General features: G+C 39.0%; 2 protein-coding genes across 2 annotated transcripts in view; one reads left to right on the top strand and one right to left on the bottom strand.

The window, feature by feature from the left end:
* Positions 1-1079: 1079 nt before the first annotated feature.
* ZBED4 (zinc finger BED-type containing 4) lies at positions 1080-23692 on the bottom strand. The gene is made up of 2 exons (XM_088521881.1): positions 23531-23692; positions 1080-6387 (listed from the first exon to the last, which is right to left on the bottom strand). The coding sequence occupies exon 2, from the start codon at positions 5973-5975 to the stop codon at positions 2457-2459; it is 3519 nt and encodes a 1172-aa protein (XP_088378007.1). The 5' UTR covers positions 5976-6387; positions 23531-23692; the 3' UTR covers positions 1080-2456.
* A 1794-nt stretch (positions 23693-25486) lies between these two features.
* The window catches only part of BRD1 (bromodomain containing 1), a 63957-nt gene continuing 63163 nt past the window's right edge, over positions 25487-26280 (top strand). The window contains exon 1 of the mRNA XM_088521877.1: positions 25487-25765. The gene's annotated coding sequence lies outside the window, so the exon portion shown is untranslated. The remainder of the gene's footprint in view (positions 25766-26280) is intronic.

Below are 26280 nucleotides of genomic sequence, written 5' to 3'. Positions count from 1 at the left end.
ACTGCATCTCTGAATTTCAAGGCCTTTTCAGGCCTGCAAATTATAAAGATCTAATCTAAACATATAATTAATTCTCAACCAAGCTGATACCAAAACAATGTAGGCTTAAGAACTCATACCTTTCAAAAAAGGATCTTATCGTTACAAATAAAACAGTAAGATTTACTTTTTAAAATAGTGACTAGAGTTCTCATGTACTCCCCGGAAAAGCTTTGACAAAAAGCATGACTATTCAATTAAATATCCATACGAGGCAGAAAAGGTAAATCGGAGGCTACAAAATACAATCATTTCAACTTTCCACAGGAGCTACACTGAAGAGTGTCTTAAAACAGAAGAGCCAAGATGCTCCTTTCCAGCGTCCTGGGAGTTCTGGGGAGGTTTCTCATTTCCCAGCACTCCTGCTTCACTGCTTCTTCATCTTCCTACCTCGCTACTCCTTTGGAGAGCTTAAACATCTCCTTACAAAGGTCAAGGTTATATTCACAGTTAAAATATATTGTAGAAAAAAACTGAGATAATAATTAACTAGCAACCATTTAAACATGTTTCCCAATAAGCTGCTGCAAACTTGTCTAGTTTCAGCTACACCTAGACTAGAACAAGTTGTTTTATTGCTGCAGAATGTGCTTCTTTGTTAATCCTGAGAGAGAGAAGTACTGATTGTTGTACTAGTGATCGTTGTACTGCTAGTACTAACAGTACTAGAAGTTGTCTTTTAAAATACTTGAAACAAAATGCAGTATTAGTTCTTCTAATTGTGATTTACTTAAGTAGTAGAAATGTAAGTGTAGCTGATTAAATGATAACTGAAATGGTGGAAACTATTCAAATGTTCACAGGAATGTCATACGAAAACCTAAGCCACTTGGAAAAGAATTTAACAAATCTGACTGAGGTTAAATAGTTTGAATGAAATTAAAAGCACTAGACTCCGGGCCTAAAAGTCTAGAGAGCTAAACAGAAAACTAATGTTTTCACACTACATGTTCTGTGGTACATTTATGATTATAGCAATTTTTATTCAATGGTTGTCTTGAATCCATCTGAAAAGAAAAAGGCGGTGTTGACTACCACTAGAAAATTGCAAATAAAATGTTTAATTTCAGAAACTGAGTTCACCATTTATAAATACACTAAAACATAGTAAATGCAAAATTAGATTAGGCATAGGTACAGTATTTTAACAAAGCTACAACTTTTCTAAAAGGTCATAGGCAAATGATGACTTATTTTCCAAAAAGTATTTAATGAAAACTGAAATGAGAATATTAATCTTTCTAAAGATAAAAAACATGGAGAACGTTCATTTCAAATAAAAATGCTGGCTATTTCTTTTTTTTTTTTTCCACCTTACTTGAAGTTCTGAGGGCGCTAAGATAACCCATTTGCCTGCTGGACACTGACAGTTATGAATCAACCCTACTACACAAAATTCTAAGTAGTGCACTGTATCCATAAGGCTATTACTGAAAATCAGAAGATCAGTTATTTTTGTACTAGAAACGTTAAGACAGGTTGCTCTACACAACTGAAATTACATTAGGAATAAGGGCTCAATTTTTACAATGGGGACCTTATAATTGTGATGCACTAAACATTAGAAAAGGCCTTAGAATGACATTAGAGTTTTCACTGTAAATTTCTTGCCTTCTTTTTTTTTTTGTACACAGCATTAAATAACAAGCATTAATTCACAAACTTTGATAAAATTTCCAAAGAGCTTTTATAAATACCCAGAATATTTCTGTAGTTCACTTAAAATGTAAAACCTGAACAGGAGAACCAGAATGGGAAGTTTTACTACAGATTCCTGTATAACCGATATTCCATATCATCTCAAATTTAACTTTTTTTTTTTCTTTTCAAATAAGTCAATAGTCTCCTGTAAACACATATTCCTCAATAATTCTTAATTCTTTAAGTACTTTAGGGCTTGTGGTTAAGAAAATACCACAAGAAAAGAGATGGCTTTAACCCCATCTTTCATATATAGCTTTCTTTTGACGTCTACAAAAGCTGTTTGTTGCAATTAAAGCAATGTTCAACTAAAATACAGTACCTGGTTTATGGTTTTTACATAATAATTGAATAAAAAACTACAGAATAGAACTGTTTACATCTTTTTTTTGCCATTCTATTAAAACAAATGAGCTTTTTTAAAGTTCATTTACATTTATGGATTAAAACCTACATAATTCTGTATAATTGACAAGACAGGCTATCTCTAGTGTGAACTTTTAAAAAACATATATACAATATCTGGCCTGAAGTACTATGAATAAGGCACATGTAGACATATTGAAAGCTGAAAAAAGGAAACTAGAATTTGGAATTATAGTCACTGATTAGATGTCATACATGGCCCCTATTGGAGCAATTTAACAATCCAGGTTATAGATAGTTAATATCCAGTGAGCAACAATAGATTTAGTCTAGCAGTTTGTTCATTAGTTTCAATACTGGAAGTATATTAAAGGAAGATTCACTTTCAAAAAGATAAGCTTTTCAAAGTGTTCAATCATTAGCCTTGACTGACTGAAGTTGTTGCTTTCATTGGATGTATTGAACAATCTCTCTGAAGGAACAATGCTTGGTGGACAACCCAAGAACCTGACAGCCAATTTTGACAGTACTGGCCATGATGATTTCTTAAAGTTCCAGTAAGTTAGAGGATCACAGTTATGCTCAAGCACTTCTTCCTCCAGGTAAGAAAGCACCATTTCCTCTGGTAACTTTGCCCTCTCTTTCAGGTCTTTCGTTTTCTTCATGTCACCCATGAGTGACCAAAGATTATCTTCCCCATATGAATTTGTAGATGGTGAACCTATATCACATCCATTGGAAACAGGTTTATCATCGTCTGAGGTAGAACTCATTATTTCCAGCTCCCTGATTAAGTCTTGTTTGTATTGTTCAGCCTCCTCTTCTGTAAATAGGGATGTTTTATAGCGGGGATCCAGAAGTGTAGCAAAAATGTACCTAGGATCATGAAGTGTGGAGGACAACCTACTCACCATAGCTTCTTTCAAAGATTTCAGCATGGTGTCTATGCCCATTGTTTCCTCAAATAACATTTCTATTTTCCTGTTAAGTATGTGAATCATTGGAATCACCTGGCTTAAAGTAGACATGTGCGTACTCATTTCCCTACTTGCAACTTCAAAAGGTTTGAGAGCGTGACACACTGACTGCATAACCTCCCACTGGTCACAACTTATCAGCTCCCTAAAGCTGCACTCTATTGACATTTCATCAATTGCTCTCTTCTGTTCAATAAGACGTTCAAGCATATGAAATGATGTATTCCACTTTGATGGAACATCTTGAATAAGCTGATGCTGAGGCAACTCGTACTCTTTCTGCAACTCGGCTAACTTCTCTTTTGCTTTTGCTGACCGATGGACGCGTTCACAGATCTTTCTTGCAATACTAAGCAAATTCTGAACCATTCTCTGGCTTTTAATAGCCTCGTTTACTATGATATTAACGGTGTGACTAAAACACTGCACACTTGAATGATCACCTTCATTTAAGGTTTTCTCTATACTCTGATTATCAGTAACAGTAATCCCAATCTGGAGGCCAATCGAGGTAATCCACGTTTCCCACCAGTACTCTAACTGCTTTTGGATGCTGATCCCATTGTAGTCACAATCAACCTGCGATACATTTAACAGTGCTGAACAATGGTAATCCTCACACTGCGGTCGAAATGAGGATTCAAACGTTACCCAATGGGCTGTAAGGGTTAGATATTCTCGTGTTTGGTTGCTCATCCATATTCCAGATGTAAAATGGATCACTCCACTTTCAGCTTCCTTAAGATGTGAAATGATTATTTGTTTTACATTGTCATACATATCTGGAATTGCTGTCCTAGAAAAATAAGATGGAGAAGGTAAAGAATACTGAGGTTGCAAGTATTCAAGAAGCCTGTTAAAGCCAATGTTGTCTACAAAAGAATATGGCTGGAGGTCAAGTGCAATCATTTCAGCTACAAGACTTGTGATTTTTTTGGCAACTGGGTGAGAGTCACAAAACTTGTCATTGGTTTCATCGAAAGTTGAAGTTCCTAATAATTCTGTGCTCAGTGGCACATGATTATCCGTAGATGAGGATAATACTGGCTCTGAGACATCAGTTTTCAATACATTGCTATGAAACCGCTGCAAATGTCTTAAAAGGCAACTTGTGCCCAGGTTTGTTGGCTTTTTCCCCCTACTTATTGTACGTCCACAGTGCATACATATTACTTTCGTTGAATCTGCAGAACAAATTGAAAAGTGATTCCACAGTTTTGAGGTCTTCTTGCTATTAACAGGAAATATAATTTGATTATCATGGGTTACCATTGTGGGCAAGTCTGTCAACTTTGAGGATGAACATTCTGCAGAAGCAAGGGTGGCATAAGGAGAATTTGCCAAACTAACATCGATAAAGCTCTTTTGGTTTTGAATTATATCAGGATGGCGTCTACATAGATGTCTCATCAAGCAGCTTGTGCCCACATCTCCTTTTTTACCACGACTTATCACACAGTTGCAGTATTTACATACTGCTTTTAGACTGTCTGCAGAAGACACTGAAAAGTGATGCCAAACTTCCGATTTAAGCCTCTTCATAATCCTTTTGTTTTGCTGAAGTACAGCAGCAGGTTCAAATATTAGTGAACCTAATCCCTCACACTGCTTCTCAGGTGAAGAAATAAAGGAGACTTCACCTATATCATCAGAAGATGACAGCACTGATGAGTCTTCCACCAGAACATCTCCGGAAGAGAGATTATGGATGTCCTCAGTCAGTCTGTCTGGAGAAGAAGAGACAGAGGTTGATTCTTTCATCAGTTTTCCAGGAGAGGATGACATAGAGTTCAGATCACTATCTGAGGGTAGTAAAGAAGGCAACAGGGTTGGAGGTGCAGTGTAGAGGGGTGGTATACTGGTACCACCTCCGTTCTCCTGCAGGACAATGGAACGATGGGCTCTCCACATGTGCCTAATCAAACAGCTTGTTCCCAAGTCTTTCCCATTCTTTCCTCTACTGAATTCATTCATGCAGTGGATGCAAACCGCTTTAGAATTATCTAGAGGTGACAAATAAAAGTGTTTCCAGACAGCAGATCTCCTTCTGGAACCTGATGTACTCTTTGGAATTATAACAGTTTTTTCTGCTACATTTTCCATAGTTTCATCATACTGGTTGTTGGGTAGCTGTGGCGATGACCCAACCATTATTTCTTCTTTGCTGCACTTTTCAGAAACTGAGAGATCTGATATTTCTTCAGGAGAAACAATAGAAACCGATTCCTCAATTATTTGATCCGGAGATGGTATTTTAGATGCCATTTTCTTTACCAGTTTTATAGGGGATAACATCGTACTCAGATCTCCGACATCTGCAGACTGAGGAGGAAGCAACAATGTAGGCGAAGAAAAGGAGGATATACCTGGCATACTTCCGTTTTCTTGAATTAGTACAGTAGGATGGGCTCTCCTCACATGTCTCATAAGACAACTCGTACTTAGATCCTTTTCATTTTTACCCCTGCTAAATTCTTTCATACAGTACATACATATTGCTTTAGTGCTATCTCTTGGAGATATAAAAAAATGATTCCAAGCAGGTGATTTTTTCCTAGAGCTTATATTTCTACTAGAAAGAAGACTTTGTGTCACAGCTTCCATTGCTACATCATATAGTGTACTACTATACTGAGAAAAAAGAGAACCATAATCATCTTCATTTTCTGTAGACAGAAATTTGCCAGGATTGTTGGTAATGAAGTTTTTTTCTTTGTCTTCTTGTTCATCGCTGCTGTCTGCATGTCTGAAATCATCTTGTTCGGTCTTTATATCCATTCTTTCCAGAGTACAGTTAATGCTGTCTTGCTCATGCTCTACCTTTAAATTGTTGATTTTACCCAAAACAAAATTATTATCCATTCTGGGGGAACTTGCTTTACTCTTTTCCATGGCTCAAAAATTATTTTTGCCAAATAGTCATTTATTAATAAATATAGATTCTCTTTTAAATTATTTTAAAAATGATTTAAACGATATATCTTGAACAGTGAATGCACAAACACAAATGTGCTTATTTGTTAAAATAATCTCTGGTTTATGAATTTTGTGTCTGTGTTGTGCATAAGCAAATACGACTGAATTAGTAGTGTAATACATTAAAATTATAAACTTAATTGATGTAATCTCATTTTTTTTCCCCAGGATCAGGACATTTCAGGTCATAGATGAATGTTCTCAGAGACAGCTACTGTTAAATGCTTCATGTTGTAGACATAACCCTAAAAAGTGAATGTTCTGGTTTCTTGGTCAAGGAAGCCATTCTGTTCATCTTGACTGGGCAGTTGGGATTCTTTTACACCACCTAGAAATAAAACAAACAAAAGACAAAATTAACTCTCATGTTGCAAGTATCTGTAATGAATATATATTGAAAACATACACTATTTTTTAAGATAATATGTCAATATATATTATTAGAAAAAAAAATCACTTTATACACCTACTGTAGGCAAATACATATCTATATCATGCTGCTTTCGCAAAACATAGACCCCAAGCATCCCATCTCTGTTTGGTTACACATACCTACATCTACCTCACATCCTAATTCAACCACTCCATTATCATTCATATATATATGTATATATATGTGTATCAAAAAAAAAAAAAACACACAAGCAGACATTTAGTTGTACTGACACAAATATGCAAAAAGCATATATAAACTTAAAGCATATGTTAAAAACAAATGTAAACTTATTCTCTGGAAGGTGTGATCCCATCATTCTTGACAGCGGTGATTAAAAATGCTACATTTTACAGGAAACAAAATATTATGACTGCCCTCTGTAAAGGTGTCCAGCGCTTAGTCACATTATTCTCTGATCCTCTGAGCATATTCTCATATAGTCATATTCACTCCATAATGCTTCCAGGCAAGAATATTCCATGGAAACAAGCTACTTTTAGGTTATTCTGATTAAAAATTGAATGTTTTACTCAGCCCTGGTGAGGCCACATCTGGAGTATTGTGTCCAGTTCTGGGCTCCACAATACAAGAGGGATGTGGAGCTGCTGGAGAGAGTCCAGTGCAGGGCCACAAGGATGATCAGGGGCCTGGAACACCTGCCCTATGAGGAGAGGCTGAGGGAGCTGGGCCTGTTCAGCCTGGAGATGAGAAGGCTGAGAGGGAACCTGATCAGTGTCTGTAAGTACCTCAAGGGAGGCAGTGAGGAGGATGGTGCTGGCCTCTTTTCACTGGTGCCCGCTGACAGAACTAGAGGTAATGGCCACAAACTGAAGCACCAAAAGTTCCACAGGAACTTAAGGAATTTTTTTTTAACAGTGAGGGTGACAGAGCACTGGAACAGGCTGCCCAGAGAGGTTGTGGAGTCTCCTTCTCTGGAGATCTTCAAAACCCGCTTGGATGCCACCCTGTGCCACGTGCTTTAGGTGACCCTGCGTGTGCAGGGGGGTTGGACTAGATGATCTCTAGAGGTCCCTTCCAACTTTAAGCATTCTACGATTTAGGATAAATGCCCTATGTAATTGCTAAGGGAACAATCTTTTCAAAAGCCAAAAAATACAAGGATTAAGGATGAAGAACTCCATTTCTAGGGAAGGGAGCAGGAGCTACACAAAAAAAAGACACCTTACATTTGTAAAAAGACCCTAGCTCCCTAACTCACTTTCCACAGACTTGTGAAATCACATCTGACTGTCTCAGATCAACAGCTCTTGCAGCACAGTTCGAGTTATTGCTCAGTATAAAACTGAATGAAGTAAGAGTTAGCGATCCCACACTTATTGATAGCCTTGGGAGCAAGTGCACAAGACAGAAAGAGGATCGACATTTTGGGTCAAAACGGATCAAACATATTTTTACTTTCTCAACTTCATTTGGACATAACTTGTGAATTTTGAGCTTGTATTACAAATGAGAACAGCAAGAATATATGGCACACAGGCTGCGACGCAGTATCGCAGAGTAGTCCCACGAGCAGGTCACTCCACGCACAGCTAGCAGAACATAACCAATGCACACAAGAGCCAATTTATGGTACAGATATTATAAATTCTTAGGCAGATTCACATAAAGCACACTTCCATCAACACTGGGTTCTGATAAATTCGTGGATTTTTTTTTTTTTGCCTCAAAACAGGCCTTGCATCTACAGTCTATAATCTCCTTCCTGTGCCTTCTGACTCTTACCAGAATAGTCCATGTAGCTGCTGTATTTGCCCCTGCCCTGAGAGGCAGTCACTGATTAGCACAGTTAAGCACTTACAAAGACTGTCACATCAAGCCAGCTTCAAAACAACACTTCACTAGACTGACACACATTAACAATACACATTGTCACTGTTTGTCCTTAATTATTATCAGTCATTATCACTACATATTCAAACAGTTAGTCCTTAATCATTTTATCCTAAATTAGCTGTGAGTACACAACACCACTGAGCTGAGGCCATGTAATTAGCAGTGATGGCCAATGCTCCTTGATGGTCTCAGGGGCTGCAGCTGGGGTGAGGAGGTGAAGGACTTGCTTGCACTCCGAAGCAGGAATCCAGGTGAGAGGGTTTTCTTTGCCATTTTTTCCTTGCTGTTGCTTCATAATGCTTGTCATCCCCTCCACCAAAAATAAACAAACATAAAACCTTTGCGAAGGAATCTCATCTGCTCCTGACAGTTTTTTGAGGGACACCACATATGGGTCTTGCTTATTTTGTACACTTTGCTTTTACTTCAATGTACTTACTACTTGAAGTGTTCACTCACACATTTTTCTGCATCCCGTTTGCACAATTAAAGACAGGTCTCCCTTTGCCCTTTTGCATTTATACATTATTTTATACCCTTATGCTTAGTTATGTTACCAAATGCTTTTACACTGTTGGTGGTTACACGACTAGCAGTGTTACTGCAGTGTGGGGATGTCTGGATTCAAGACAAGAACACATCAATTATATGTTGCTTAGCAACTATTTTATGTGTGTTAGTGCAGTTTTTCTAGGTGTTATTACCTAATTTCGGGAATTCATAATAGCGAAGATTCTTAGATGCACTACTCGTCTGTGCTGCCGTATCACTTTCCAGGAAATCCCCATTGTTGGATGCCCCTTAGAAGATTTTGCACACTTTTTCCCCGTTTTCTTTCATACACCTATGTGCAATCTCTATTACTTTGAACGTTATACTATAAAATTAAGTCAAACTCTTAAACCCCAAGCACCCTCAAGGGCTTAAACCTAACAAAGTTTTCTGAAAGACAGTCCCTGACAGGACCAGGTGAGAAACATGGATTTATCTTCATTTTTCATCTCTCCCTGACATGCCAACTCTATGTAAGAGCCAGAAAAGAGAGAACCAGCCTATTCTATCCTATTTTGAAAGCAGCCTAGCCTAGAACAAACTAGAAATTTACTTATGACCACCTCGAGCCTGTGGACACAAAACACTCAAAGTTCAGGACTACTGCTAAACCGACTGGATATTTAAGGAGTAGGAAAATCTTTTGGAAGGTACAAAAGGCAGCTAGATCAACATTAAAGTGTTTTATGCCTTTGAAATCTTCTCAGTTAGACACAGACATGCAATGAAATGCAAAGAATTAAAAGTCACATTGTAAAAAAGGTCTTCAAGGAAAATAAATTGAAACAGAAAACAATTATCTACTCAAATCTACTTCTCTAGACTGAAAATTCCTGAACTACAGTAGACAGTCAGTGGTTTGGTATGCTAAGTAGCATACAGAAACATTTTATACGATTTTTTCCATTCAAAATTGGACTACTGAAAATGTATGGTGGTTGACAAATGTCAGGGGATGTCACTGATCCAAAAAGTGCAAATTGTCACTGCAGATCATCATGACCAGAATAATCACTAATAAGGAGGTGGCTTAAAAAAAAACTGAAAAAAAAGAAGGAAGAGAGAGAAACACTGATATTTAGGGACACATATTAGCATTCAGAGAAGTATGAAGAGTATGCGGGAACACTGAACCATGAGCAGATAACTTGTTTCTAAAGCAGATAGCACCCGGCCAGCTTGAAGCTAATTTGGCTTTTAAATTGAGTGGCTGGGTGATAATCATGGAGTTAATTATTTTACAGAACCTTAGTGCAATTAATGGCCTAGTGAATGTAGTTTAAAATAACACACCTTAAATTATATGTGCATATAGGGTAAGTAAAAATAGACTTGCATACACTTCATGCAAAATGCAAGCATAGCACTTTCAAAAATATGGAGACAAAATGAAAAGAAAATTATTCACTAATTTCAAACAAACACCAATAGTAGTGATCGACTTTGGGAGTAGGAAGAAGTTTTAAAAAGCACTTAAGCATCAATTTGCATCAATGAATGTGAGCTTTAAAGGAACATTTCCTAAAATAAATAAGGTTTGCACTGTATGTACATCATTAAGAACATCAACACAAAACATTCATAAAGCTATACAAGAGAAGAGGAGACATAAGAGAAATTATTAACTACGACTTCAATGCCAGGTGCTACGCAGAAAAGCTTTTCTGAGTTATAAATCCTTTGAAAAAGGAAAATGAAGAAATTGACACTTTATTTTACTTTTTACAGAGGCTTGAATATGAGAGGCAGAGCTCACCCAAAAAGACTTAGAGAAGTTTGCAAGACACTGAGCGATTAAGATGCAGTATTGGAAGAGACGCGTACTTAAGTCCAAGCATGAACCACAAGGGATGCAACTTCATAATTACGAACAAATTCCAGACAGTTACACTTAATACTGAAAAGAAACAAGTTGTTCTGGATCTCAGAGGAGGTACGATTTGTAGAGGACAAGGGGTAAAAGGGGGTAAAGGTTTTTCCCCTGGTAAAGGGGGTAAAAAAGAAGAGGGCAAAGCCATATTTCTTATTCCACAGCTTCCAGACAGCCTGCTACTTCCTTGCTCAGCTACATTTACATTTAATCCAGAATGTGAGCTGCATTTTAGATTACATTGATTTGAAACCTCTGCAGTTTTACAAATATTGTCTCTCCAACCTGTAAAATAGCCTCCTGTGGCAGCAGCCACCTCTGGCTCTCCACCTGGACATGAGCAGTAAAGCGAGGGAATGGGGTCAGCAATACTGCATGTTGCATCCCATTGACAGGAATATTCTTTGCTTAAACATAGTGTTGTTCTTGGAATGGAACTGAACGTAACAATTTGGTCAAGTAATGTTAGACATTTTTATTAATGTTAAATAAAAGAATTGAGAAATTTGTGTACTTAGGGGTATAAAAAGAAAAGTGTGCTATGAAAGAATGGGAAGCATCATCACCAAAGTCATATCTAAGCTAGTAAAAAAGAGCATAAACAGAGATAAAAATAACTGCAACTGCTAAAGTGTGTATATGAGGAAGATCTAATGTTAGACACAAAGTATTTTTATTTAAAATTTCCAATTTTTTTAGCTTCTATCTTAAAAACAAATGCCTAAAGTAACAGAAAAAAAAGAAATATAACCCTGTTGAATACTGATTCAGAAATAATTGCATCTGGGTTTAGTTCTTGTTCTGTCAGAAGCTGTTGGATCCCAGAGAAGTTCAGATTTCTCCCTGCATGTGTCCCTTACGCTTAAGGGGTTCATACAACTTTACATTCATCTTTCTTTTGTTATTCTCTCTACTCCTGCTCGGCTTTACAGTCATCTTACTACCCACCTCATCCCTCAAGATCTCACTCTAATGTTCTCCGAGTACTCCTGAAACACTTTAAAACATGAAAAATCTTTTGTAGTTGTTTTCAAAGTTCTCTCTGAGAAAGGAAATCGTGAAAGACAAACCAAACACCTTCCACTACTGAATTACAATATAATGTTGAAACAGCCAGCAAAAAAGCTCAGAGGTGACAGGTTGAGATTTTCGATTCTTCTTAAAATGATATCATCAAGTCAGAAATCTATCGAACACATGGTAGAAAACTGACACTGGAAAAAACAAACTGATTTAGCCTTCTACTCTTTTAAAAGCCAGTTTATGCTTTTACTTATCTTCTGTAGTTACTGTTCTAAACTTCGAAAGGTCTGTGGGACTCTACCTGTCATTTTCAGATATTCCCCCAAAATTCAAAAAAGGTTCAAGAACTGAAATCTTGTTCCTATTGTAAATTATTCCCCTTGCCTCTCATCCTTGTTTAAAGGCCTTCATCTCAATCATCTGCATCACAATGTATGGAAAAAACTGTAAGCACCAGCTGCCCCTGCCAAGGGCATAGACTGACTCTTGAGATGTTCATAAGTAAAAATAATTAATAAAAATGCTTAGAGCAAAATAGTATGATCTGCAGATTAGCATCTTTATTAAAAAATGCTTTTGAAATATACAAAAGGCAAAACCTAAGATTTCATTCTCAGAAAAAGTCATTTAAAAACCTTATCTCGTTCTTAATGCAGTTCTTACATCAGCATGTGAATCATACAACTTTTAAAAGAGATGGCATTTTTTTTCCTTTTTTTTTTTTTTTTAGGTTCTATGTTACGTATTTATTATTTTGCAGTCTCATATAAATAAGCGTATTTGTGTTAACATAAATATTATTTGCATCTTGTCAAAGTTTAGTTCCTGCATCCCTACTGAGTGACTAACACTACTTGTGAAACACACTGTGTACCCAAACGTTTCACCTGAGCACAACGATGCAGGCTGACTGCTCAGCATTTCTTAAGAAAGCAAGGATCTGAGGTAGGGAATCAAAATACAAAATTATTTCTGAAAAAATATTGGTCTTTATTTGAAATGTTTAAATATTTAAAGCATTGGCTGACATCACCTAGGTTTAACCAACTCTATGCTAAACACTGTCAAATCCTTATTCCACATTATTTGAAATAGTATTTATCTTAAAAATGCAAAAAAATGCCAAGCTAAAACCAATAGAAACTAAATTTCATCTAAGCCTAAACAATGCCATTCCAAATACAAAGTTGCATATATAAAAGAAAATATCACTATGCTATTATGTATCACTGTACATAAAATTATGCATCACCAGACATAGCAACAACTTGTACAACAATCACCAGCCAAACCTCTAATTTCTGCCTTTTTTTTCTTCTTCTTTTTTCCCCTCTCTCCCTAGTACACTAAAAATATCCTCAGATCTCAAATGGGGATATCTTCCCTCATGAGTCCTTTGCTCCTTCCCCTGCATGTAGCGATAGGAAGGGGGAGGCAGGAGGTTAATCATTTCTGTTCTGGCTTTAACGAAGATAATTCCTAATAAAAATGGATTTCTCAAGGTAGGTAAATTATATTTTTTATCCAGAATCTGAATTGTCCCTGGAGTGCTGGAAAACCTCTCCCATCACCTGGTATGGTACTACCGAAGCAGGATGATACTACTGCCAGGAGCAGATTTTACTCTTATTTTGAGATTTTTATCATGTACAGTTTTGGATATATAACTAATGCTAATAAAACAGGCCAATTCTTAAAAAGGTGTCATATATGGAAAATGCAGATTATTTTTTTAAAAAAGAGTTAAAATGTGCACATTTTGGATCACAATATTTTTAGTGCAGGACATCCACACTGCTTTTAATATCTCATGCAGCTGGGGGAAGGGAACATGAACAAGGGTCCCAATGACAAATTATGAAAAATGGAAAACAAAAATAAGGACAGAAGTAGGGAAGACATATCAGTAATATCAAGCAATGGTAAAAACAACACAACCAAGAACACAGTAACAACAGGTAAGTTCAGAAAGAATTAAAGACAAAACAAAATAACTCGCTGCTGCTTGTCAGAGAACAGGGCTCTGCATTCAGAGGAATCGGAGAGCTCAGAGCTCCCCTGGCACTTAGACCCCAGAGGATCCATCCCTCCAGCTATCCCCAAGCACTTGTCCTCCCACACAGCAAACAGCTGGAGAAAATAGTGGGATATAATCAGGACAGTGGTTCTTCACCTGACTACTTCCTAGCTTGCAATACGCTAGAAAACACACTTTTATTGTGTTAACGTCCTTCTTTAAAACAGACAAGGGTGAGAGTACGGATGAGTCCAACAAGTTAAAAGTGAGGTGGCTATAAAGGAGAAAGCTGTGGGTTACAAAACTGAATAAGCAGGATGGCAAAGGATGAAAAAGGAGTTAGGAGATATGCGCCACGTTTGCTGTACAGTGAGATTTCTTGGAACTCTTGCTGAAAGCAGTCATGTAAATACTATGAGAAAATTGGGTATTTTTAATTTAGAATATATTGTTTTGATTAGGAAGCTATTACTAAAAAATCATCTTTAACTGATAATCAAAATCAGACACTAAAAAGTCTGTTTAAAAAACACTTCACAATTACCCATTACTGTAATTCCATGCTCATATTGATGTCAGTTAGTTGCATGACCTCAGATTTCACTTTTGCTGTGGAGAGGTTTTTCTGAGATTTAATTAGATCTTATTTTTCTATCTGTAATGAGACACTGCACTATCTTTCCAATAAGCATTTATATCCTGAAACTTGTAACTTACATATGTAAAGGCAGGCTAGAAGGACAACACACTAGATACCCTCTTAAAAATACTTGCTAGGTTGTTAGTTTACTAGTTTATATATTCCGTAGGATTTTTACAACTGAATTTAATCATTCTTTTGCCACAAAGCTTTATTTTGAATCAGTAGCTACCATAAATTGCAAAAGATCCTCAAAAAGAACACCTCTACTTCCCAGGTGTCTTCCTTTTCCCTACCTGGTAATCGGAAGGAGCGCCTCCAGATTTTATCTGGAGTCAGGAAACGATCACCTCAATTAACTCTTTATCAAATACAACAGAAAATCAGAATCACAGTAGTATCTGAGAGACCTTTTTAGACCTGAGAGACCTTATGTTTTATAAGAACAAGATAGAGCAAGAACATAATAGGAACGAGAGCTGCAACAAAAACAACTAGTTTATTTTAAACCTAAAGTTCCCTAAGAGATGCAGGCACAATTGATTGTGACCATGTTAGCAGCAAACTTTGATATCCTTTTGAGCTATTTTTTGTCACACAGCATTTTCAAAATAAACCATATGTTCATGAGTAGTGACTAATATTAACATATTAACATGTTCACCCAATTCCTTAGTTTAATTTCAGTGACCTTAATTTTGTCCCCCTAAAAACAAACATTCTGGTTTGTAAAATTGTGGAGAGGGAAATGAGAACACGAGAACTGAGCACAGAGACTGCTCCTTTCCCTTTTGGGGCAGCCTGTCCTTCAGCCTCCAAAACACCCTGGCTCTGTGACAAGGCATCCTCTCCCTCCCAGCCTCTTTGAGGGTTGCATTCCTTTAACCCTAAGCAAGGCAAGGTGATTCTCTGCATAAAGACACAGCCAACAGGGACAACCCTTCCAGGAAAACCTGCACTGCGTCCCCCCAGCACCACATTGAACATTAGCTGGAAATCCAGAAAATGCTCCTGTTGCTGGCAAACAAATAGCTCTGTCTCTTTTACCCCAAAGGACTGGTTATGGGACAACCACTCCATTGCTGCAGACACAAATTTCAATTTGAGCATGTAGAGTTTTGCTCAGAGGTAATAAAAAAAATGAACCAACAAATAAATAAAAATTTCTACAGTACCTCTTCTACCAATGCACGGTATGAAATTCAATTTATTTTTATACAATGTGCAATATAAATAAGTAAATACGGTAACTTGGGTAAATTTATTCAGAGCAGGATCTAGAATATGTTTAGTACAAAAACAGGTAAAGAAAGTGAGAGCCTTTGCTGTATCTATTTACTTGATTTCTATCAATCTACCAAAATCAAAATAATTATTTTAATAAACCTACTGTTTTGTAAACCCACTGCATAAACAAAAGGAAGTAAATACAAACAGTTAGAGAAACAGGAAGGCTCATGAAGCACCCTGATTTTTATGAGCACTATTGCATTCATCAGATTATGGTCTCCTCACAGTGCAGTTGGCCACAGGAGATAACTCGAAGGCACCAGGCAAGGAAGAGCGGACGGAAACCTCAGTCCCTCCTGTTCCAAAGGCCGCCAACGGCGCGTCTGCACAGCGGCTCCTTGACCTGTTCTTCCTACCATTAGTGCCTGATGGCAACGAATGCGAGCAGCAACAAGCGCAACCCTTTCATGGCACGTCAGCCACGCTGCGCTTGTCTTCTCAACTGTACGTAGGCTCTCACAGCTACTCACTTATGTTCACACTTTTTATCAAGGAGGAGGGGAACCAGAGGATAAAAGCAGAAAGTAGAAAATAAGGTAAGATTGCCATTGTTGCTGTTACATTTTAGCATGGATTCACTGTTACCAATCTTATATAAGAAAGGCTCCAAAAAGCCAGGACCTTATACTTCAGTGGAGGTTCAGAACAGCCTCCCAGTTCAGTCCTTCCCTGTCCTCCTCCACCGTTTCACTGTGCATCTAGCACTGTTAGGTCCATTTAACTGGGAACTACATCTTCTCCAAACTGCTAATAAAAGCCATGGCACACAATATCCACTGAATAATTTTATTCTTATTGATAGTGAATGCTAAAGAATGTAGACTTAACACTTTAAGTAGCTCTGAAATATTATAGAAGAGAAGATAATGCCTGGCCTTTAGTTCTCAAGAACTCTTCAGATCGATATAGGTAGACATCCTACCAAAGCAGTTCCACTGATCACGTATGAAGAAACCATCACAGGCAAAAGGAACACCCGCCAAATGCCGGCCCATCTCCAGGGCTTCGTATGCAATGACTCGTTCACACACCATCTCTGGAGCACCCCACCTCTATGGCTGAATACATCATATATTGCATATTGGTTGAAGACAACAACCATGACATGAAGGAAAGTATTTTTAAGTGCAAGTTAAATTTGATAAAGTCTAAATGAGCAATGCCAAGCAGCAAGTAGTATGAGATTTGTTAAAAACATAATAGTTTTAGCACATTCATTACATGTTATATTCTCTAACATAAGGAATGGTAACATGTGGAATGTTTAACTCCATTTAACAATATGGTTAAAAACAAAGACTGTTTGTCAAGAAATACAGTTTATGCATACATTTTTAGGTTGACAAAAATTATACTTAGTTTTGTGTAGACTCGACTCCATAGTGCTTACAATACAAATTTCAGCACAGCACTGATGACCAAAAATAAGTAACAGAAATGCAGATGTTTCTGTTGGCACTTTTATGAGCACTTATTTTTAGAGCAGTAACTTGTAGATTTCTCATCTACTGAAACATTTCAATTTACAGTCAACAGGTATAATCTGGGATTATAATTCAATAAACAGTGTGAAGATACTAAGACAAAATACTCGTTTCCAGTAGACAGGTGGTACTAAAGTGGTATTTTCAACCTTGAGAGTTATATCAGAAAGTCACTTTGGCTAGAACTATAAAACGCTACCATCACGTAACAAAATGGCACAAAGAATAAAGTGACCTCGACAAGTATATTTGAGAATTAAGCATTAAATATATGAGAGCAAACTTCTGGATGGATATTCTGGCAAAAACACAGTCCTTTCTGTAAAATTTACTTACAAGGCTCCAGAAGTGACTTGAGAGGCTGTTGGAATTGAAAACTATTCTTTCTTATTCTTCAGCTGTGTTATTGGCTTAGAATTCACTTAGACTTTAAAAAAAATAAAGATCCACAAGCAAATAGAGTATGTAACAATCTCCCACAGCTTCTATACGTGTCACGTAAGAAAACTTCCCTTTAAGAAATTAATCTCAATTACGCTTCTAGTTTTCCTTCCATATTGAGGCTAACAGAGGCTTAAGACTTTCTAGCCACCAAGGTTTTCCAGCTCAACACTTCAGCTATCACATTTTGCTCATCTGTTGCCAACACACACGCTAACTGATAATACAGACAACTTAAAAATTGCACTGTATTTACCAGGGAGACATGAAGAGACAAACAGCATGCTCTGAAACTTTATACAAGAATAGTGTTTATTGCAATGTTAATCTACATATAAACATTTTTTTCCAATGCATCTTAAACAGGCATGAAATGAATCTTAAATCTTGTGCTTCTGAAAAATCTGTGCTCAGAGCTAGAATTAATATGTAAATAAAGTTTCAGACAAAAATCCTAGAAGGCTGAAGTTTACTCTGCCAGTGAGAATATGAACACCTGAACAAGCATAATTAAGATATAGGATGAGTGTACAGCATGCAAGTTATTTCCTCCTTTTTAAGGGGCAAACTGCAGAGTAAGGTCTATATATTACACAGGCAATTGCCATAGAGTAAGAGGTGCATCATAGATTACAAGCATTATTGTGATGCTGTAAAGACACCCATGTTTCCAAAAACATTTTTTTAAATCTCAGACACCTGCACAAACAAATTATTAAGTTCTACACCAATTAATTCACAGATACATGTTTATTTAGATCTATTATCCATTGGCTTGCTCTAAATTAACAGTAGTAATAACACAAGACCCTAGCCAAGAAAGCAAGCTATCTACTAGTTGCTTGTTTAGAGAGAGAAGAAAAAAAAAAAAAAAACACAACCAACAACCTTACACATCTATTGCACTGTATACAGGAGGCTTCATTACAGATTAAATACTCGGTACTCAAAATTAGTGATGATGATTGTTTCTAAGAAAGAAGAAAGTACTTCCTTTTCATGGAATTTTAAGTCATCTTAACGATCATAAGTGTCTTGAGATTTCTCTTTAGGTCACAGCTCCAGGAATTACATGATTAGTTCTTGCCTTTTTTTCCTAAAATCTCAAGCTCTTGCACTAGTCAAGCAAAATTGAACATTCTCAACTCCAGGCCTCAAAAAAAAAAAACAAACAAAAAAAAAAAAACAAAAAAAAACCTAAGACTTAGAAGTCTTTAATAAATAAATAAATAATAGTTAAACAAGCCCAGGGTTGATTTCTGGATTCTTTTTATGTTTTGGGATAACCATGTGAAATTCTAGTCTCCAGGATGAATCCAAGGCAACTTAATCACTCCACCTCATGAACATAGTTTACACTACAGCATTTCAAAGGTGCTTGTAAACACCTTTTTATGCACTACAGGCTCCATTTGGTAGCCTGTTATGCCTTCTCTTCATGACCTAAACATACCACTTCCATGTTGCGCCAGGCATCTGAATTAATCTACATGTAATAGCATAGGACCAACACAATTACCAATCCCCAAACAGAAGACAGACTGCAAGTGGGGCACATTGAGCTAGATATTTTGACCGAGCAACAACCACAGCAAAAAAGATTAAAACAGTCTATCATAGGACACATTTTCAGAATTCTGCTTCTCTAGTTGCCCTGATTTTCATGCAGACACAAGCACCATTGTGATGATAACCAGCTGCTCCACCAAGCACTAAAAATACACCAAGAAACCTTTTGCCATCTTAAAAAAATCCATGTAGTCAACTTCTCTCAGTCTGAATGCAGAAAACGCTGGGTTCTGCAGTGGCTAGTCATCCATATGGTGCTTCATCCCCTTTTTTAAACTTCATATAGGTGAGGTGCCAACAGGGGTTAGGAGTTAGCAATGCATTCTCGGCAATACTCAGTGCTTATCGCGTGTCCTCAGACTGCAAGGCACTTCAAAATATAGCTGATTTACTGTGCATTACAGACTGAATTACATATACAATCCCTTTTACTGACATTTTCACTAAAAAAGTTCAAGACTCCCTATTAAGCAAGAGGAAACATTTTTAGAGCTCTGTGGTGAGGAAATTTGCCTGTTAAGACAGGACACTTCAGTTGTCCCCATTCTCCTGAACATTTAAATGATGTATACAAAGTGGAAGGTGTCAGCTAAGGAGACGGAGACCCACCCAACACTAACTACTCAGCAGGAGCAGTTAGGGACTCTCTGGAAATGTGGATTCGACTCCTCAGGTGAGGAAGGGACACGAACCCGGCTCTCCCACATTCCTTGCAAGTGCCAGAGCCATCAGGGGCACAAATAATGAGTCTTTATCCTTCCTGATGTCTTAAATAAATAAACAAAAAAGATCTCTTCCATTACCATTTTTTTCATTTGTAAAGAAAAACTAGAAAAGAAGGTATAAATTTGAACCAAATATTTAATTCAATTCAAATTAATGTTTTACCACACCAGTGGGGAAGAGAAAAAAAAATCCACATGGAAGTAGAAAATGCAAACTAGTACTTTAAGATGACTTACAAACAACAACAACAAAACAACAGAAAGACAACGATATACCTTACCTAAACCTTCACAAGTGACTGTTCAACTCTGCATGTCACTGCCAAACAGAGTAGGAGGGAAAAACGGAGATGGAGAGAGGCAAGTGTTCTGTAATAGCTCAGCAGTGCACATAGGCTGCATCAAATAAAGATGGTAATGCCACACTATTTCTTATGTCAACATCCACTGAAAACAATATTACACTACTGCTGTCAAAGACAGATACTTTTCTTTCCAATGTGTTGTTCAATATTAAAAAGTGTCAGTTGTTTTGGGTTACTAAACTTGAACAAAAATAAGGACTTTAGAAAAACAAGGTGTTTCTCTGCTTTTATTTTAGCAGGTCATCGTATTATGCTGTACCTCTCCAGAGAGGAAGGAAAAACTGTGTGTGTAAACCATGTATCTTACATCTAAAAGCTATCTTTAGGCCACAGGAACTACTCTATTTTTTCACTAAACAGCTGAAATTAAACAGTCCCATGTTTGTGAGTGTCAACGGATAGCAATGATGCCTGTAGTAAATGAAAAACAAAGAGCTGAGGTTGCACTGAAAATGTGTATTTGCTATGCAAGAGAACACCTACCTCCATATTTTAAAAGATAGAATGGACTTAGAATGGACAACATTGCACAGATTACTTTTATTTCCATCAATGCTAATAAAATACTCAAACTATTTTCTTATTTAAGAATAAAAGTCAAACACGAAGGTATATTAAATATTATGGAATACACTGTGCAAAGTTTGCAACTAAATTATCTATAATAGTGCTTTCTATCTAAATCTAACCAAATATACCTGTATATCGGCAAAAATGCTTTTTGCATTTTAATAGTTTTCATCATACCTTACCCTGGCAGACACAATATGCTGATTTTAAACATGAGAACTCTTATAGATTAAAACCAAGTCTCAAAAGACAGAATATACAGAGTCTCCTTATACAGAGGAGGCTATCAATGGAGATAAAATGCAGCGTATGTTGGAAGGTATGTCTCAAAACACATGTATTCCTTTACTCAAACTCCCTCTAAGGCCATAAAGGAATCACTACAAAGCTTCATCTTTAGGTTGTGGAGAACTAAAAAAAAAAAAAAAAAAAAAAAAACAAGACAAGTTCCAAGGAAAAGGAGACAAAAAACAAAGTAAGAGACAAAAGACACATAAAACAGCAGCCATTCCCTATAAGCTAAGGGTTTGCTAAGTCTTCCTTTTCCAGTAGGTACTTGTTAAGAATTTTTGTCCACAGGATCCCATTTATTGCATACTGTGTGTATAAAACAAGATAGACAACTTTAAATGAAAAGTGAAACTGAATTGCCTTCATGAATTTCCAAATAACCACTTATTGATATAATATCTGTATTAAAATTGACCTGCTCAGCACTAACCAAGATTTAGGACCTCACAATATCAGCTGTTTTGTCAAATCGTTCCTGCTCAGAAAGTAGCCTTAGTTTATAATGAGCCTGAATAGGTGGACATCCCAAACAGAGATGAAGGCAGTAGGAGAGGAGGTAACAGAAACCCTGTAAGTGCTACTCTCTGAGCTCATCAGCTGCAGATTTTGACTTCTGCATCCTAATTGAGGATGCTCTATGTGTCAGTTTTGCCCTGTCCCGGTAAATGATTTGGACAGCTACCACTAAAAAAATCAAAATGATTAGAAAACACTTTTTCCCTCCAAGATGCTCAGTTTAGGTATTTGTGAGGCTCATTTTACTTCATTCATTTTTATACTTGTCTTTTGATATACAGCACTTGCGCAAAATAAATTCTTACTCTCGATATCTGTTGAAGCAGGAAGATATTAGCAATACTGAAATCCCCGCAATAAATAGATTTCCTAACATAAACTTCCAACACCCTCCAAACTTTTACAAATAGAGGATTTCTAGTGACAGTGAAGTATTTTGGGGAAAAATGATAAGTTTCCCATGCTTCACTTCATCAAACACAGACTCCACAAATATCCTTGCAGCGATGCAAAAACCTAAAACTTTTTCACCTAAAAAAATAATTTTGAAGCAAAATGTTGCATTATGGAAAGGTAATCTTCAGAAGAAGAGATTTGTGCTCACTGTCCTAAAAAACAAAACACATGCAAACACAGCACAGCACATATGGAAAACAACACATGCCGAAAGCCCGATAAGTATGTTTACATTATGGGGGCTTGAAAGCCTTTCCTTGCTCAGCCTTACAGTTCTATCACGACAGCTCATGGCAAATTATTGAAACTCTTCAAAAACAAACAAACAAAAAACAAACTATAAGAGTTGCAAATGGTTCTAACACAGAAGAACCGGGAAGCAAAGGGAGAGCGCCAACTTTTTCCTACCCTATAAAGCAAAGTATTGCTACACTCAGCAACAACGATTAGAATCACTGACGACGCCAAACAGGCCTCCCGGATACTTAGCTTTCATCCCATTAGTGTTTTTACGCTTGCAGGAGGCTGCACGTGCAGCAGACAGCTCTGAGCGTAGAGGACACACGGGATCCGCTTTGAAATCCCGCAGCTAGGAGCCACGGCACCACCGCAGCGCGCTGCCAGCTGCTGTCCCAGCGCAGCTCTCGGAGTTGGAAGGCGATTTTCACGCGTGGCCGCAGGGAAAAGCGAAGGCGAGCGGAGCAGCCGCGTTCCCAGATGTCCCTGCCGGGCGCCGGGCCCGATCCCGCGCTCAGCAACCCCCGGCCGGGGCTTCAGGCGACGCAGGAAGAGGCGCGGGGCGGCCGCGCTGCCCGCGGCGCTTCCTGCGCGCCGGCAGCGCCCGCCACACGCTCGGACCGGCTCGCGGCGGCGCCCTCCAGGTGGGACGGGCCGAGCAGCCCGCGCCGGGAGCCGCCGGCCCGGCCTGGCCCGGCCCGGCCCAGTCCAGTCCAGCCCGGCGCACACGATGCCGCCCGCGGGCCAGAGCGCCGGGGCGGATCCTCCGCGGCCCCCCAGGCGTTGCGGGAGACCCGCGGGCAGGTGCGGAGCCGCCCGCAGCGCCCGGCGCGGAGCCCCCCGCGGGGCCTCGCAGACAATGGGGCGGCGGAGCGGGCCTAGCCCGGCTTCCTGCGCCGCTCCGCGCCCCCTCCGCGCCCGCCCGGCCTGGCGGCGCCGTCCCGCGGGCGCTGCACTCCGCTCCGCGCGGCGCGGGGGGCCGGGCGCCGCTCCGCTGCTCTCCGCGGGAGCCGCTCCGCACGGGCAGCGGCGGCACGGCCGGATGGCGGCGGCGCAGAGGGCAGCGGCGGATCGCGGTGCCGCTGCCCCTGCCGCTGCCCCGGCCCCCTCCCGCCGCCGCCGCCGGGACACTCACCTCCCGGCCGGGCGCCGCGGGGGAGGCCGGAGGTGGCCGCGGGCCGGGTCGCGCCGGGCGCGAAGGGGTTAAGAGGAAGGGCCGGGCGGGACCGTCCCATTCATTAGCCGCGCGCTTTGTCTGCAGCCGCCGCCGCCGCGGCGCTCCGCAGCCTGCCCGGCCCGGCCGCCGCGGGCGCAGTGCGCAGGCGCCGCGCGGGGGGGCGGTGCCATGCGGGGCGGGGCGGGGCGGGGCGGTGCACGCACGACGCACAACATGTCATGCGCGCCGCGCCCCGTGAAATGGCTGCCCGGTTCCGGCTGCGGCAGTCGCCGTTACGGGGTGGCCTTCGCCTGCGCCCGCCTCCTCCCCCGCCGCCTCCTCCCTCGCCGCCTGTGAGGCGGCCGCTCCGGGCCGGCTCCTGGGGGTGTCCGGCATGCGGGGCGCCCGCCTGGCCGCTGGGAGCAGGACCGCGCTGCCCGGAGCGGAGCCGCCTCGTTATCGGGAAGGGTTTCCAGGGCGGGAGGGCTGGGGGTGACGGTTAAAACGCCGTTGTTGCCGTGGGGGGCAACCGGCAACAGTAGAGTCTTCCCTGCTGTCGTGGCCGGGTGTCTATCGGATGTCTTCTGTGGCCGAGGGGTTAGTCAGAGTTGTTTGTTTATCTAAGTGATTTATATTATATATATATATATTTCATTATATATATATATACACACACATATATATATACATATATATGTATTTTTTTAAACATATGTTATCTATTCCATACAAATAAGTTATGATCCGTTGAGCCTTTTTGCATTTATATCACTATTCCTAGTGTCAGAATGCTTGTCAGAACTTGACCTTCTTTGATTATCTGTATAGCTGATTCTGATGTGACTGACCATGGTTTACCATTGCGAGTGGGAGCCGCCTCTGTGGGAAAGGAAGTAAAACTGACGGTAAAATGCTCTTTGAAAGCACAGCTGTCTTTTCCATCAAGGTAGTGCTTAGTAGTAGAAGGGTTTATATCTATGTATATATATGCATATGTATATTCTTTGGCAAAGTGTTAAAGCAACTACCTGTTTATTACCCTGAGTTGTCTTCATCAGTTGACTGATAGCTCTTTGGACCTGTTGATCAAATTTAAGCATTTTTTTTTTTTGATGATGATGATAAATATATAACAGTATATAGAGAGTCAACTGATCATTTTGCTTCAATCTTGAAGTAGCAAGACCTCTTGAACTTTCTTATAAAATACTTGTTTTAGAAGAGTTTTCTAAATGGATGGTGACGGTCTGCATAAAGTAACTGATCTATTATGATCAATGCTTCTTTTGGAAATCTCTTGTTAAGGTTTTTCATTCATATGCTACTCAAAGTTACAAGAAGACATTGTGCTGAAGTCCTTTTTTGCACAATATATCTTAACTTAAAGTAGGCTTGTAGTAATGTAGTTACAAAAGTGGAAAAACTAGTATAAAATATTGTGGTGAAGTTACTTTGATTTGTCCTATTTTCTCACTATTACAAAAGCGCATTTAAATGAACAGGGCTACTTAAAACTAGAGTTTGGCCTTGGCCAAATCTGCAAAATGGAGGCAGTAATAGATCTCTAAGAACTTAGCTAACAAGGTCATGTCACAAGTCTGTAGGCTGGTAATTATGGTGGTTATTTAACATACAACAATAATAATAAGTATAAATCTATTATCTCCTAAAACATCTCTTATTGTGCGATAACATTTTAAAAAAATGCATTCATTTTTGGCTTAGAATTATATGGTCCTTGTTGTCATACTATGGAAAGCATGGTAACATGTGACATGGTTAACTGCCTTTTGTAGCAGGGGTTCTCCAAGTGCATAGTAGAAAAAAAAATCTTCCATTGCACACTTTTGTTTTCATATGCACCTTTTTCTACTCTTTTTGTGTAGGCTCTATTTGGAAAATTTTGTTAGACTTCAATGAGTTAATAATTTAAAGAAATAATCTTCTAAGTAACCTGAGAACCATGTAGGTACATACTGGGTGAAATAATTGGACTTTTATTTCTGTTCTACAGGGATACTTTACAGAAATACATCTACAAGTTAAGCAAGTAGACTTTAAAAAATGACCAAAACAGGGGCTGAGAAAAACATCTCACAAACAACTAATTAAGATGAAGACCAAATAAAACCAAGAATTGACAGTGATTTGGTGACACAACCTGAAAGAAAGTCATTGCAATATGTAGGGAAGGCTCCAGACTGCCAGCTTGTGGTGAGTGCTGCACTCTTGGCGTAGTGATAATGTAGGTTGTAAGATGTAGGTTATCTATAAAGTATGCAATCCAAGTTGTGAATATATGAAATAACAACATTTAGTAAGATGGATATCAGCAAGGTCCATGCAAGGCATCTGGAAAGGAAGAAAGCAGTACTTAATTAATCTCAATAGAGTAAATGTAGGGCTTAGGTCTTGTATTTTGTTTTCCATCTTCGCCCTTGCCACCGCTTATGCCTTCTATAAAGTTGTGTTATCTGTTTCAGATATTGTGAATAAACACCTTTGTTTGCACTTTTAACTTTGCTTGTCATGAATTAAAAGTGATTTCAAAGTAACTAAACATCAATAAGTCATTCCTCATTCATAACTGTAGCAAACTTATTAGCTGGTGCCTTTAACAATCACAGAGTACCTAGCTCCCAGTTCTGCTCTGTAAAATATTGGAACCTAAGGAAGCGCAATCCCAAAGAAAGGGATTTGATTCTCTCAAATATAGATGAAGAAGGGAG

Source organism: Tinamus guttatus, unplaced genomic scaffold, assembly GCF_059628265.1.
Source record: "Tinamus guttatus ecotype Peru unplaced genomic scaffold, ASM5962826v1 Tinamus_guttatus_pri_ptg000138l, whole genome shotgun sequence".
Classification (NCBI taxonomy): Eukaryota; Metazoa; Chordata; class Aves; order Tinamiformes; family Tinamidae; genus Tinamus; species Tinamus guttatus.
Note: the sequence above shows the minus strand (reverse complement) of the source record. Positions and strands in the feature narration are given on the sequence as shown.